Consider the following 16,623-nt stretch of genomic DNA (forward strand, 5'->3'; position numbering starts at 1 on the left):
TGTATGAATGTTATTTACAACTAGGGAAACATATGGATCTACCTGGTTAAGTCTCTTTTTATAATTCTTTAATCCCTTAATTGAGGGTACAGTTGGGGCGATTAAATGGAGCTGAGCATTTACTAGAAAGATGTTCTTCCAGACACTTATGCAGAGTTCACAGTAGATGTTTTTTTCTTTGCACCTTAGGAGAGAAACATCTGCCGCTACCTAGGATTGAACTCCCAACCTTCCGAATGGCAGGTGAGCGTCTTCCCCATTAGACTACCACTCTGCTCAGTTCTACCTTGTTACACTTTTACCAAATTTTTAAAATATGGAAGCCAATTGATTTTTATATAGGTAAGTGTCAATTTTCCTTAAGAACAAGGAAACAAGATGAAACATGATCAATTCATCAAATCTTTATTACAGTAATAGATCAGCCTAAGAATGATGAAGTATAAGCAATTAGTAATTTTAAAAGCTAAAAAAATACACAAATTAAAAGAAATGTTTTAAATACACACACACACAGAACCTAAAAACTATTTTAAAAAGTAAAAAACAGATCTAATCAACCCGCAAGCCGGATTTGTCCTGCAGGCCTTGCGTTTGAAATCCATCCCTAAGAGGAGTCTATAGATGATCTATCGCTTGGAATCTTCTTTTTTTTTTGCTGCCAAATACAAACTACATTTATAGGGCTTAGACAGAAATGGGTTTGTTTTTAAGAATTAGAAACAGTCTTGTCAAGGTTTCAGATGGTAAGAAAATATATTGTGAAGAGGACTGCTCCAATGATCTTGTGTACCAAGTCCCCTAAATATGGTCTCAAAGCACACTTTTGTAAATACAGAGATCTCTTTCTGGTTTAGGCTAGGTGAGAGTTCAGTTAGGAACATTTACCTACTCCTTGAATTCAGGAAGCAGGCATTGCACCTGCAATGTATGAACTTATCTCATGTTGAAAACTGTAGCTGATCATGATAATGTAAAATTTAATCCTTTTCTTAATTATTGCATATTTGATCTCATTCTTAGTTGCTTCTGACTGTTGGACTGTTCCAATCTAAGTTATAAATTATGGTATATTTTCTTGATTTGTATTAACAAGGTATTCTAACAGTGATATCTGGTTCACTCACAAAGCAGATGACACACTGCCCTGCATGTCCTCTTGGTCCTGTATTCCCTTAATGTTTCATGTTTCCTGATTTCTGGCAGTTTTCCAAGTTCTGTGCATTATCAAATAAAAAGGATTTCAATCTTGAAGTATTATAATTCTTCCTGTATACAGACAATTAGGGAAGTTTAAAACCTGCCCCCAGCAGCAAACATATTCTACAATCATACAGCTTTGTTGTAAAAAAAGGAGCTGAATTTTAACATTTCCAATTTTTCTTGTATTTCTGGTGTGTGCTTCATATTCACATTTAAAAACAGTTGAGGCGGCACTATTTTCTTTGCATGCACTTAATTTGCCATAATTGTATTTCAAAGAAATACTGCTATTATGATACTTCAATATAAAAAGAGCTTATTTTAATCCTGCCACAAGGTCGAAGCATAACAAAATGTATTACTGCTTCCTGTATAATCTGCTTCCTAGAAGATCACCCTCTATATATCCACAAAATACATTTTTATAACAAAATATGCAGAAAATATGTAGATATTGCTTTTATATTTCAAACAGCTGCTTAATATTCTCCTGATATTAATAGGAAATATTTGAGCTCCCAGTATATTAAGGGACCCGTTTCTTCTCTGCATTAAAACATTAATAGTTTTACTCAATGAGCATATATTTTTATTTTGTATTATTTAATGTTTTAAATTGTTTTTTTACAATATCTGCCACAAGACTCACTTGTTGAGATGGGTAGGTACAGAACTCCATCAATCAAATAAATATTGGGTTCTGGATCTTCTGAGCTTAGTGGTTTTCTTGCAGATATTTCATTACCAAACTAAACTTTGTACCCTAAACTACACATATTCTCTTCTATTGGAACAAACAAATGGTTCTACAAAATTTGGAGCAAAGGTGTAAAAAAGTTGAGTTATACAGAATAATGAAGTTCCTGGTAAGGTCACAATCAAACTTTAATAAAACTATATAATATGAACATTAGATTTGTTTACATTTTTCTTTTCTTTTAATATAAACTGTAATCATCATTAATACAAGAAAATATAAAAAATAAAAAAACAGAAATATTCATTAAGTGAACACGTCTACATAGCCTAAAATGAACAGATATCTCTAAGTCTCAAATAAAGTGTTTAGCAAATTGTTGTTTTGTTCTATTTCTTTCTCAGCCTACATTTGGATAAAGAATAGTTCTTTTGTTTGTCTAATACTGCATTTTTATAAGTGATATTAATGGATCAACACATGTTTTTTTTTAATGTACCGAGATCTTTTGTAAATAAAAGCTTTCTTAATTTTTGTGGCATTATTTAAAGTAATAATTTCATTACATGTTGTTAATATTTCCCATTTAATTAAGAATGCATTTACTATACAATTAAAACATAGCAACTATATATTAGGAAAAAAATACTCCAGACATATAGTGACATAACAAATGGTCATGAAGATATAATTTTAGTTCTAACCGTATTTGCATTAGTTAATTCTGCAGATTAGAATGTACATGATTTTCGGTCATCCAACATCTGCAGCTACTGGTTCAGAGGCAATGCAATCAGTTTCGTACTTTTTCTTCAAACCTTTCAAGTATATTCGCAAGCTGTCTAGATCCAGTTGAGAGTTGCGAGCAGTCTGAATCAATCTATTTGCTAAGTGATACATCGCCTTTTCTTTTAATATTTCAGGATCTGTTCTTTGCTGCTGCTGTTTATTTAAAAGGACACACACATATTAAAATCTGATTTTTAAGGATGCTCACAGTATCAGTTATCCAAGTTGATTAATGAATTCTCATGTTAATCAATTAAATCATTGTAGGAGATGCAAATCTACATTTAGTGCAGATCTATTCTTTCCGCTAAACTTTAGAGTAAGAGTTTGTAGGAACAAGATACAATCTGAAGCAAAATAGCTGGGATGAAAACCCTCTAGCTCATTGCTCCAAATTGTTTCTGTTTCTAGCCAAATCTTATACTTGTTTGCTAATAGCACTGGGCAAACCTATAGGATGTTAGTTGATTGACGCACCCTTATCCCCTTTTCTGAATGCAGGTAGTCCTTGATTTACGACCCCAATTGAGCACAAAATTTCCATTGCTAAGCAATAGTTGTTAAATGAATTTTGCCCCATTTTATGACTTTTCTTGCCATAGTTGTTAAGTGAATCGCTGCAATATTGTTAGAAACATGGTTGTTAATTGCATCTGTCTTGCCCATTTACTTTGCTTATCAGAAGGTTGCAAAAAGGTGATCACATGACCCCAAGACGATGCAACCGTCATAAACATGAACCAGTTGCCAAGCATTCGAATTTTGATGTGGCTGTAGGGATGCTGCAACTGCCATAAGTGTGAAAAATGTTCATGTCTTTTTTTGTGTGTGTGTGCTGTTGTAATTTTGAACGGTCACTAAACAAATGGTTGTAAGCCAAGGATTACCAGTATGGCATACTATTGGCAGTACTTCAGTCCTGGAGAATGTCATGAATGTGGGCTACATAGGAAAAAGAGGATGCCAGTATTATCCTTCAAAACTCTAGTTGAATAGAATTGCCAGAAGGAATGGTATGGATAATTGGAAGATTGGCTGAACTGAGGCATTCATTTTTCTATTATTCTTTACAAGAATCCCCAGCTCCTATATTGTCATATTTTTGGGAGTATAAGACACACTCTCCCCCCCACCCCCCAAAAAGTGGGTGGAAATGTCTGTGTGTCTTATAGAGAGAATATTGCGGCCGGGGGGAGGGAGGTTGGTGCGGTGCTGATCAGCTGTTCTAGAATGGGTAGCCACAGTGGTAGCGAATGGATGCTGGCAAACGGTGAATGGGCAGCAGCGGTGAATGGGCAGCGAACAGACCATGTTGAACAGGTGGCAGTGCACAGGCGAATGGGCAGCAGCGGCGAATGGGCCAGGGTGGCAGCGGCACATGGGCCGCGGTGAAAGGGCTGCAACGAATGGGCCTGATGAATACCAGATGGCTGCTGGGAGGCAGAGGCAGATTTCTTTTCCTTGCTTTTCTTCCCATAAGCTAGGTGCATCTTATAGTCTGGAGCATCTTATAGCTTGAAAAATATGGTATATTTGGAAACTTTCATGGGGCAACCATTTACAGACAATAACTAGAATATGGGAAGTAGAAGGAAAGGACAGCTTGCTTTCTCTCCTGCAAATACAGAAGCTGCAACAGTGATGGAAATAATGAATTGGGAATCCTCCCATTTTTGTTATATAATATCATTTGGTCTATAAGTATGTCATAATATCCACCTTTTTTACTGAGCTGTTTTCAGTGAAAAATAAACACATTCTGTCAAAACAATGAAGGGTGATTACTTGATACAACTACCAAAATTTTGCCACGCCAATGGTAAGAGGGCTTTGCATTCTCACAGAAAAATGTAAAAGTTTCTTTAAAGTCATTAAAAGGGTTGCGAGTGATTGGTTAATAAAAAAGCTTGAAATATTAGACTGCTCTGAGAGGATAGTTTGTCAACAAAAAGAAAAATTAGCATGTTATCAAAATAACTTTTCTGCTAGAAGATTGTGCTGCAAGGTATGTGATGTAGTCTTCTGCCTGGTAACTTCCTGAATAAACACATAAATGTGGATTTGAAGCTCTATGCTGCCATATTTGTGACAAAGATTTATGTCTTTGCCGTGCATGTACCGTGCTCAATAGTAGTAACTGTGAGAGGGATCTTGGAGTTCTAGTGGGCAACCATTTAAATATGAGCCAGCAGTGTGCAGCAGCTGCCAAAAAAGCCAACACAGTTCTAGGCTGCATCAACAGAGGGATAGAATCAAGATCACATGAAGTGTTAATACCACTTTATAATGCCTTGGTAAGGCCACACTTGGAATACTGCATTCAGTTCTGGTCGCCATGATGTAAAAAAGATGTGGAGACTCTAGAAAGAGTGCAGAGAAGAGCAACAAAGATGATTAGGGGACTGGAGACTAAAACATATGAAGAACGGTTGCAGGAACTAGGTATGTCTAGCTTAAGAGAAAGAAGGACTAGGGGAGACATGATAGCAGTGTTCCAATATCTCAGGGGTTGCCACAAAGAAGAGGGAGTCAAGCTATTCTCCAAGGCACCTGAGGACAGAACAAGAAGCAATGGGTGGAAACTAATCAAGGAGAGAAGCAACTTAGAACTGAGGAGAAACTTCCTGACAGTTAGAACAATTAATCAGTGGAACAGCTTGCCTCCAGAAGTTGTGAATGCCCCAACACTGGAAGTCTTTAAGAAGATGTTGGATAGCCATTTGTTTGGAACGGTATAGGGTTTCCTGCCGAGGCAGGGGGTTGGACTAGAAGACCTCCAAGGTCCCTTCCAACTCTACTATTGTATTGTATTGTATTGTATTGTATTGTATTGTCATTTTCATGAAATATAGGAACAGTATTTAATCCAGTATAAATGGCAGTACTGATTGTAGGCTAACCATTTGAGCTTTAATCCAGACAGAAAATGTAATGATGAAGGATTAATCTATGATTAGAGAATATTTAGATTTATCTGCTTGTTAATAGATGTTGCCAACTTGGGCATATATCTATGATTGACAATTTTTTAAATACATGATCTAAAAGAGGGGCTGTTTGTCAGAACTTCAGATAAAATAAAGGTAGGAAGTAATAGTATTCAAAATGATCTTGGGATCCTAGAACATTGATCTAAAATCAACAAAATAAAAACAATACAAAATAGAAATAAAAATGTTAACACATAAACAAAATACGTAATATTCAGATCATAGACAATGAAATCTCTTCGGCTGTCTTCTCCATCGATCAGCCACTTCGATGTATTCTGTTACAAGACAAACATTGACAACCCAGGAAACATCAAAAGAATGGACAGAGTGGTAAAGGAAGTTGGAAAACAAGTCCTAAGAGAAATTACTTTAAGTGTTTGGTAGGTTCAGCCTGAATAGTTAAGGAAAATACGATAGCAGTCTTAAAAATCTGAAAGGTACTAAAGCTGATCTTTGTTGATCCTGAAACTAGTAGTACAAGTATAGGACTGAAGCTACAAGAAAGCAGTTTTCAGTTAAACATTGGGAAAGGCTTTCTAATAATAGGAATCTTTAGCTTTGAAAAGCACTGCCTGTGAAGTGTTGGGCTCTATAGAGCCATCTGTCAGAGATGCCGTCATGCCATCCTAAAATGCCAATGAAATACTGAATTGGATTGAATGAGGACCAAATATTCCTCCAACTCTCTGTCTTTATTGTATTGAAACATAATATGATTTGTTGAGTTGAGTGAATCCAGCCTTTGATCAAAGGCTGTTCTGCAAACTGTATTGCTTAGTGCATTGAGGAAACGTGATTACAGAAATCAAAGTTTAGTACAGGTTAGGATTTAAATCTATGGCTTTAAGGCTTTGTGGCTAAATATATATGAAGCCATTTTTTTCTTTTATTGCCAGATTTACTCATATGTCTGGGGCTTCCGTGGCTTTATTCATATTGTATATTGCTTCATATGTCACTACAAAAAATGTAGAGAGCACATTTCAAAATATTTTTTCAACAATATTGAATAAAAAGTAAGGATGTTAATAATAGCATATAAAATAGAAAAAAAAATCTGTATTATATGTTCTGAAGTTATATGCTAATAATACACACCATCATTTGTTTATCAATAAGAGTTACCAGCTTCTTGGCGTCCAATATTATTGATAAAGGAAGAGAGGAAACCTCTGCAGCTTTCAAGCCTAAATGTAAAAAAGAAAACAAAGCTATTTTTTTTCCTGTGAAAGATAAGGATGTTTAATAAAAATGTTTGATTTGCCAAACACCAGATGAAATGCAATTCAAACTCTTTCCTTCCTATTATTAATCTTAACCATGAGTCAGTGTTACCTTGACACATTTCCTTTTAAAACAGGATTTAAAGTAGGCTTGCAGATCAGAATTAAGAACATTTTTTTAACTAAAGTAAGAGTTCAAATAGATGTGATACTAAATCAGGACGACAAGAATACTAAACAATATGAAGTACTTTTATGGGTCTATTTTTTAATCATGTTTATGAAATCAAAAGCACAATGCCGACAACAGACTTCTATATTTTTAAAGACAAATCTACATATTCTTTTTTCTCCATTCTTCATTCTAAATACTGTAATCTGCCAAGAACCCATTTGATTTAATTATTTATCAAATTTATATAGTTGTCCGTATTACACTTGTGATATTATATTCTGAATCCTACAGAGTAACTACCTACACCCAAATATATCAAATACAGCAATTTCCGGATCAGCAGCCTTTCCACAACTTAAACTGTAGGCTCTGTTATGGATTTGAGAAACACCTGTTTTACTGAGATCAAGAGACAAGAAAATGAACAGAGCATGTACAGCATAATTATTACATTTTGTATTTCATTTCTTTCCTAATCTAAATGCTAACAAACTTAACTCTTGTATGTATATGTGTCAACATAAAACAGAATGATGGATCTAGATCCTGGCCCATGAAAATTTATGGAACCCTAATATAAATGCATCTATTGGTTAATGACAAGAAATAAAACATCTTGCAAAATGGAAAATTGCTAGACTCAATAAGGAACATATCATAAAATATTAATAGTCTTGTTTTTTAAATACAAGCATACTGTTTCAAATATAGCTAAAATTGTATGTACAAACTCTTATTCTAGATGACTCCTTCCACATATGCAAATCATATACTGAAACCTCCTTGTGTGTGTTGTCATAAGCCTTAATGAATCAGGACTATTACCATAATTTTTTTCCTCTGTGCATCCTTTAGAAAGAATGTAAGTATAAGCAATTTTCTCCCTAATTTCACAACTGCTTCTTATATGCTGCACTTCAAAGTAATTGTTTTCCACATTGGGATATAAGTTATCAATCTGACATAATTCCAAGAAATGAGTAGCAAAGAGTGTGAATGCCTGCAAAAATGAAACAACATCTGAAATGAATTATTGAAAAATAGAAAACTAGCAGAAGGTATAGGAAAAATGATTTTAAAATTAATATTACTTTTAAGTTTAGAAGATATTCACAGACTGCATAACATATGCCAATGCCTTCCTCAGGACTGGTACCTCTGCCAAGCTCATCAATTATGATAAGTGATTTGTCATTAGCATTTTGTATGATGTATGTTACCTAATGAAAGAGACATCAAATTTCATTATTAATATTCCATGTGTGGATAAATCCTACTAATAGATATTTTCATTTCCTGCTCAAAACCCCAGACAGGAAATTTAGTTTAGTAACAGACAACCAGCTGCCACCTAAAAACAAATCATTAATCAGCACAAACAGCCCAATTCAAAAGTTCTCTGCATTCACAATAGTTTCAATTTTCACAAAATAACTTTATGCTGTATGGCAATCTTTTGTGATGCTGTAGTAATTGAAAATAAATGCTTATACAGCAATCATCTTTGATTAATTCTTTGCATGTACTGGTGGGTTCAGCAAGGTCTGTGCTTGATCTAAATTTTTAAATTCACGACAAATCCTCAAAAAGAGACCATCAATGTAGAAATCACGATAATCATATATTCCACTCACATTTACACAAGAAGCAAGTTAGATCACAGTTCAAACAATAAGACTGAAGTGAAAATTTAGGATTCAATGCTGTATGTATTAAACTTGTTCGACGTGTAGTTTGAATGCAAATAAGGTTTAGCTGATTCATTAAAACCTGCTTGAAAAGAAAGTAAATACTTTGCAGGCTTGCCCAGCAAATGATCTCTTCCAGTGATTATGATGGATAATGATCTTAATTAATTACATGATAAAATATTCAATCTAATAAAGTGCATATAATCAATTCAAATGCTTCAGTACATTAAAAGGGACCCTGTATGCTTGGGTAGACTAGAACAATGATATGTCAACGATCAAAGTATGGATAAAAGTACTAAGAATTGGGCATGAACTTCTATAATCTAAAACTGGTCAAGAACATTTAGACTCCTTCCCAAACTGTTTTCTAAATCATAACAAGATTGCATACCAAAATTGGTGAAAAGTACCTTGTCAGAATCCAATACTTGTCAGAGTCACCTTGAACCAAGAGATGGGCAGCAAATATGTTTTTGATGATTAAAATAAATAAATACGTTTAGGCTATTAAACAGGAAAAAAGAGGAATACTGAGAAGCATAACTTATCTGTGTGTAGTAGGTAAGAATGCTCCATTTTGATTGCTATTGTGATTGCTAGTTTTTACTTGCTATGTCTCTCATTATTGTATCTTTTCCCTAAGACATGGAAACGCTTCCTATACTATAACTTAACACATGAATTTGTATACCCCTTACAAAATTTGGAGGTTTTGTGTCTGTTCAAACATTTTTCCTAAAAGAATAAAATTAAATGTGTAAAATTAACTGAAAAAGTTATTTTCAAGTAAGCTAAGGGTGCAGACAAGGGACTGCAGGTAAGGGAAGTAAATAGGTCATAAAGCTATCTATGTCATGATGTCATAACACAAGTATGATACAAAGCAATATAAATGTGTAATGCATTACACCAATTTAGTTATGTATTTAATTCATGTGTCACCCATCCCGTCGAGAGATGACTCTGTATGGCTAACAAACTACTACTACCCATTAAAATAATAAGCCAAAAATAACAACTGTAGTTAATACTGTTAAAAGATATTTGCATTGTTTTGGATTGCAGGATCCAATCTGGGTCGGGGTCATTGGGATGAGAGGTTTTGTCTTCCGAGTTTTCGGACTCGTGCTGGAGCCCAACTTCAGGGAACTTCTCCCTAGAAGAGTGTGGGATGTGACCAACCCAGATTAGATCCTTCAATGTTATTCTGAGACACACATATTCGCCTTCATTCATTGTTTTGTATCATATGAAGCAAAAGGACACAGACATCACCTTTGCCACATTTATATGGCGACAGCATGACACACATGGTTTCATTTTGACCTAACTGCATCTAACATCTGTTTATGGATATATATCCTATGAATCAATTAAATAGGAATCAAGGCCATTTAGTAACTAACAATCTCTAACTCAGTTAAATGAATACCTCTTTCATTTCTTTCATGAATGTTGATGAATTTGTTTCTATATCATCATCCATACCTATTCTGGTAAATATTTGTTCAGCAATCCTAAAAGAAGAATATTCTGCTGGGACAAAAGAACCTGCAGATTAAAGAAAGGGACAAAACAAATGTCAGATGTTCATATGTTTAATGCATTTGAACTCACTTTAGCTTATATATTCAGAGAAGCTATTATTTACCCATTTGTGCCATAATCTGAGAAAGGGCTATTTGTTTTAGGTAGGTTGATTTTCCACTCATATTTGGTCCTGTAATTATTATAAAATTACTTCCTTCTGTGATATAGGTATCATTGGGGACAGGTTTCTCAAAATGTACTTTTTCAAGAACTGGATGCCATCCTTGCTTTATTGCTAAAGTATCTGTAAACTCAGGACGTACTAGAAGGAAGAAATATAATAACATATTTTAATACTCATGTGTTATTGACAAATATATTGTAAGACAAGCTGGTTTATGAACCATCCAGAAATGTATATGTTATGCAATGTAAACAATGTGTAGGATTGCGCTATTCCTAAATTTTTAATATTACCATTTGCAGAACATGTAAAATTGTAGGAGTAATGCAAGCCTACAAATAGGTAAATAAATGCCTTTTTTCATTAAAACTTATTCTCACAAAACTACACAGCCCTTCAACCAGTGGTGTGCCAAGGTGGGACGTGTGTGTGGTCCACTCTGGATGCAGGCAATAAAGGGAATGCTTTTTGAAACATAAAGAGGCTAGCAGTGGGTGTAGAGTTGTTACTGCCTTCATGCCAATCTGCTGTTTGGCAGTGGGTGGCAGCACAGCAGTGATGAAAGAGGGAAAAGTGCTTTCAAGTCACAATCGGCAATTGTCCCCCTGTAGTTTTCCTGGCAGCATTTTTCAGAAATGGCTTGCCAGTTTCTTTTCCGTAGAACTGAGAGAAGAGACTGGGCCAAGATCACCCAGTAGGATGTGTAACTAAATTAGGATTAGAATTTATAGTCTCCTGGTTTCTAGTCTGGCACCTTAGCTAGTACACCAAACTGGCTCTCAGCAATAAAGGAAGGGGCGGTTAAAAATCATCCAGTTCAGGATATCAGCTATGTTAGGTACGCTATTGCCTGCAGTCCAAATTAAACAAAAGTGAAAGTTGTGTATCTTAACACATATGCAACATCTTCCAATTTAAATCTTAAATAATTCAATAAGTCTAACCTACATAATTTTACAGTTGCATATTTATTTTAGAAATCAGAAGCTAAGGCAGGAATGCAATGTAATCAAATAAATAAATTGGAAATTACTGTTTGAAATAAATTTCTTTTGAGATACAATATTCCAAGAGACATCCAATGGCAGAATTGTGGAATTGCTGGAGAGCACTATATGCTCACCCCAACCTTTATCAATACTATTAACAAAATCCTTCCAAGAAGGTTTTTAAATATTGTGTATTCTACTTTTAACTTTGTTATAATAGAACAATAGTATTTTACCCAAATATTAATCTGTGTGCCAAAGAATCAGAGGTATGGGCTGTCATAATACGAGAGCACTGTAAAATATATCTTAGGAATTTGCATGCTCATGCAGTCATTCAATGAAGCAGTTAGATTATGCTCGATACTATTGTTTAATTTTTTCACATTACTTAAGTATTCCTTTGCATTGATATTAGGTGTTACTACAAGTAGTCCTTGTTTAGCAACCACAATTAAGACCAACAAACTTGATGGTTAGGCAGAGTGATCACTAAGTAAAACTGCAACTGTGCTTCTGATCTTACTTCAGCTTTTTTTTTTTTTGCTTTATAGACTTGCGATGGCCATAAATGTGAGGACTGAGCATAAAATTTTTTTACAACTTGATCACCATTGTAACTGTGTGCTGTCACTAAACAAGACAGCTGCTAAAAAAAACAAGAACTACTGTAGCAAATTACTTTGTAGATGTGGTTAAAAAAATAAGTGGTATAAGTTTTTGGTGGGAGTTGTTTCAAGAAACAAAATTACTTACCATAGTCAGACAGTGTGCAGGCATGGGCAAATGACTGCAACATATCTAGCATAGAAACAGTGTCAGAGAGTTTATACAAGCAATGGATATGCTCATATATTTCACTCAATAGTTTGCACACTATCCTGTAAACAAGGATAAGTATTATTATACAATTTAAAGTAATTTACTACAGTATTAGTAAACGTATCACTATATTCTAAGAACTTTTCCTTTACATTACTGAAAAAAATTACATATTTAAAGAAAATTGTTAACTGAATTTATGTGGCACAAAATAACTACATTATTATATCATACATTATCAGAACTGAATAACAATTAGGGCTGGAAACATTTTGCAAATATTAGAAATAAACTAGTACCAGTATAAACTTTACTATCAGAGATTTTCAGATTCAAACATCTGAAGTGCAAAATGCATGTTTAGGGTTTATGAGTTAATGTGCCAAGGAATATAATCTGAAATCATAAAGACGACCTTAAACCTAACAGTCTTTCTTTCTGAAAGGGGGGAAAAAGAGGAAATATTAGAAATGTGAGATAGGCCTAACAAAGCAGGTTTTGGATCCTCAGGATCCAAATCTCTGAATTTACTTCTCTCCATTTTAAGGGGCAAAAATGAAAAATAGATGCTTATCAAAAGCAGGATAAGAGACTTTTAAATCTCTGAGGTTGCAATCTATGAACAATGCTTTGCTTTAGGAATGCTTGGCTGAGATACGTGTTTGTTAATGTACATATCTAATTTAAGAGAAACATACCTACTGATTGCCCTGTTTTAAAGAAATGACTTAAGTGAATGTTATAATACCAGATGATACATTTAATAATTAACAGGTTCAGTATGACTCTCAAGGGGTTCCTGTCACAGGTGGGATTCAATCGTTCTCACCGGTTCGCCCCAACTGTTAATTAATTGCTTATGCAGTTCAGAGAACTGGTTAAAAATAAAGTGCAATAGAGCTTTTCCCCCCTCTCTTCAGTTAATAGCTCCACTTGCAGCTGGAATGCAGCCGATACACGCTGAATCAAGTCAATAAATAACAGAAACTGACAGGATTAGGGCAGGGAAACCCATCAATCTCCCATCTAGGGTTGGGATTAACCTCTTCCCTTCAGGAAGATGGACAAGATTACAAACATTTTCATTATAGAGTATTAAGTAATACTTCTGTGATCAGCAGATACTCCCTGGAGTTTCCAAGACCTTTTATAGCTGCTGCAGTGTTGGCTACTTCTTCTTTGGGGGGGGGGGGGGGATACAGGAGGGGGACAATGATGCAGCTTGATCATACAGATCGTGAATTTAGTGCATGTGTGGTCCAGCTAGTTGTATTGCTTCTGCTCTGAAGCACCCAATTTAGAACATAAGAGAACATAGAATAATAGTGTTGGAAGGGTTAATGGCTTTTGGCAGCACACTCAGGCTTTCAATTAGCTTGAGCAGCTGCTTTTAGTTTCCCTCTCAAGCTGCTGTGTTTGCTTTGGGGTTGACTTTTTTAAAAAAGTTCTAAATGCTTCAACACTGGAAGTTTTTAAGAAGAGATTGGATAATCATTTGTCTGAAATGGTTTAGGGTTTCCTGCCTAAGCAGGGGGTTGGACTAGAAGACCTCCAAGGTCCTTTCCAATACTGTTATTCTATTCTATTCTATTCTATTCTATTCTATTCTATTCTATTCTATTCTATTCTATTCTATTCTAATATTGGAACAGTGCTATTTTATTGTGAGTTGGACTAAGGAGAAATTTCCTAAGGGTGAGACCAATCAAGTTGGCCATACCCACCCAGTCACATGACCCATTTCCCACAGAAAACACAGGGAGTCACAAAAACTGGGTAGATGTGGCTGTGGTGTGTGCCATGTGACTGGGTGGGAGTTACATTGAGTTGGCCACACCTACCCACTCTCATGACCACCCAGCCACATCCACCCACTCACTTGACCACCAAGCCACGCCCACAGAATTCGAAGTAAAAAAAAATTGAATCCCACAACTGGTTCCTGTTGTTCTTTGAGCAAGCCCATTTAAAAAACTTAGGGTTCTAAAAGACCTTTGAATGACTAGAATCTTGAAATTAAGTTACCATAGTTCAATGAAACCAACAACTTGGGAAACATCAATATTGAAAGAGAATATTTTGGGTGTGAGGCTAATAATAAATGAGCTAAAATAAATTTGTTACTACAATTTGACTACATATAAATTAGTATAGTTTTTAGTTTCGTTGTTTAGTGGGATTTTAAATAAAATTTACTCAATTAAAAGATATAGCAGTTTTCAAAGGTTATAGAAACTTTCCTATGAGGAAAGTCCAAGTGGTCCTTTAAAAGAATGGAATAAATGCTCATAAAGTTCATGCAGTTATGAAAGGTATTAAAAACAGTGCAATTTTTATTTTTATGGAACTCTCATTCAGTCACTCTATAAAATTTATTAGCATTTGATGTAGAACATAAGGAAGAATGTTTTTATTTTTCTTCATATAATGCTCAATTAATTTATAGAAATCAATTGCTACAAAGTGAATTGATAAGCAATCATTTCAATGGCTTTATTAGACAGACAAATTAGACAAATTGAAAGACAAATGGCATATTTAATAACTCTTAGGCCTTATATGCCACAGAATATTAGTCACTCAAGAGCTACCATTGAGGCTACTGTCTTTAAACTTTGCTTGTAGTATCTCTGGAGGCGGCAAAATAATAAACCTACATGCAGCCTTCTTTCTGAGATATTTTGCTCAATATCCTTGGTAAGTCAGTTTGTGACTAGAATTGAGATGCTCCTTTTCTGGCTCCACAGTGAAAGAGTTGATTTTAGCATTTCTTTCGTGAGCAGAATAGAATACAACTCAGGAGAATTAGTCTGCGGATTGATTTACTTCATCAAGCTTTAATCATCTTTTTACAAAATGGAGGACAGAAAAATAAAAAAGCTTAGTAAACGACTTCCCTTTTATGCCTTCAGTTGTCTAGCTCCTTACCTATCTATATCACTAAGTGTGCCATACATTCTCTAATTACATCATTAGGTATGCTCATTAGTTTGCTCCTGTCATCAGGCAAGTAAGTTTACTTAGGTACACACATACTATACCTATTCTTTGAAAATGGATCAGACTTGCTCCAGTTGTTTTTAGCTAATGCCAGAGGTGAGTTGAAAAGTTCATAGTGAATGAAATGTTCAGCTGCACATGCACTCTTCATTGAATACACTTAGAATTGATTTAATTATCAAAGAAAACGTTTCATTCTAAAAGAAGAAACTAAACTTACAAAACCTCTATTTTTATGCTTCTGGTTTGTGTTTAAATTACTTTTGGAGTGTTTGCGTGTGTCTAAACACATGCATACACACACTCACATGCAAGGATATAATAAATGATATATAAAATATAAGTCACTTGTGTGTCCGTTATACAGCTTGCCACAAGATCAGTGACACTTGGTACAGATGACACAAGGTGGCTCTAAAGAGACTTCTTGCCTTCAAAATTCTAAGTTTTCAATAATATTTCATTTCTTTGGTAGTGGCTGCTGATAAAAGAGTACCAGAATCCCTCTTTGAGGGAAATGGCCAGTCCAGAAATGCAAAACATCAATATATTTTTTTCTGGGAAGGCCAGATGAAAAACACTCAAGACACTGCAGTATTGTATTTGCCTATATGTAGCATTTTGGTGTCTGATTATTGGCAGGCATCTAAATTATGTACATTGTACAACAAGCATCAAGGCTGACGTAGAGACTGAATCACAAAGACAGGAGAGGGTCCTAAAACTTCTAAAAGGTTTTAGGTGTTTGGGTTCCAGAATTGAGGCACAATCCTTGTCTTAAAAACTTTATAGTCTATGGTTCTTCATGACAACAATTTTAAAAGCCTCATTATTAAATGATCATTTAACACAGTGATTCTACTTAGAGGAATCAATAGAATTGTTACTCACAAGTAGGTCATGTGATAGATTTCTCTCAAGGATTCCTGGCATCTTTCATTCATCTTCATTAAATCAGGTGAAGTAAAACTATATGCATTTTTCATTTTAGTAATCTGTGGGAAATTTTCAAGCTGAATATTAAAATATATTAAATATACTGAATAGTCATACTTCTAATTCCCGAAGATCAACCCAAAATTATCTCTAAAGTATGTGCTAAAATAAAATTCATTATAATAGAGTAGAATTATTTATTGACCAAGTATGATTGGACTCACAAGAAATTTGTCTCTGGTGCATAAGCTCTCAGTGTACATGCAAGCAACAAGTGATAAATTATGATCATGTTCATAAAATAAAAATAAAATAAAAAATAAAATAGAAATATCTTGATAATTTTTTTAACTTTCAGCTAATTTTACTAGTATAATTAGTAACTAGT

The 16,623-nt window shown here is 34.6% G+C and overlaps 1 protein-coding gene across 1 annotated transcript in view; it reads right to left on the reverse strand.

The window, feature by feature from the left end:
- Positions 1 to 2,653: 2,653 nt before the first annotated feature.
- Positions 2,654 to 16,623, reverse strand: part of MSH4 (mutS homolog 4) — a gene marked incomplete at both ends in the record, with an annotated part of 80,909 nt that continues 66,939 nt past the window's right edge. The window contains 8 exons of the mRNA XM_081949158.1: positions 2,654 to 2,842; positions 6,781 to 6,869; positions 7,906 to 8,080; positions 8,172 to 8,300; positions 10,207 to 10,325; positions 10,426 to 10,626; positions 12,234 to 12,358; positions 16,191 to 16,294. Coding sequence (XP_081805284.1) covers positions 2,654 to 2,842; positions 6,781 to 6,869; positions 7,906 to 8,080; positions 8,172 to 8,300; positions 10,207 to 10,325; positions 10,426 to 10,626; positions 12,234 to 12,358; positions 16,191 to 16,294 — 1,131 coding nt within the window. The remainder of the gene's footprint in view (positions 2,843 to 6,780; positions 6,870 to 7,905; positions 8,081 to 8,171; positions 8,301 to 10,206; positions 10,326 to 10,425; positions 10,627 to 12,233; positions 12,359 to 16,190; positions 16,295 to 16,623) is intronic.

This window comes from Natrix helvetica (assembly GCF_964273705.1).
Source record: "Natrix helvetica genome assembly, chromosome: 3".
NCBI lineage: Eukaryota > Metazoa > Chordata > Lepidosauria > Squamata > Natricidae > Natrix > Natrix helvetica.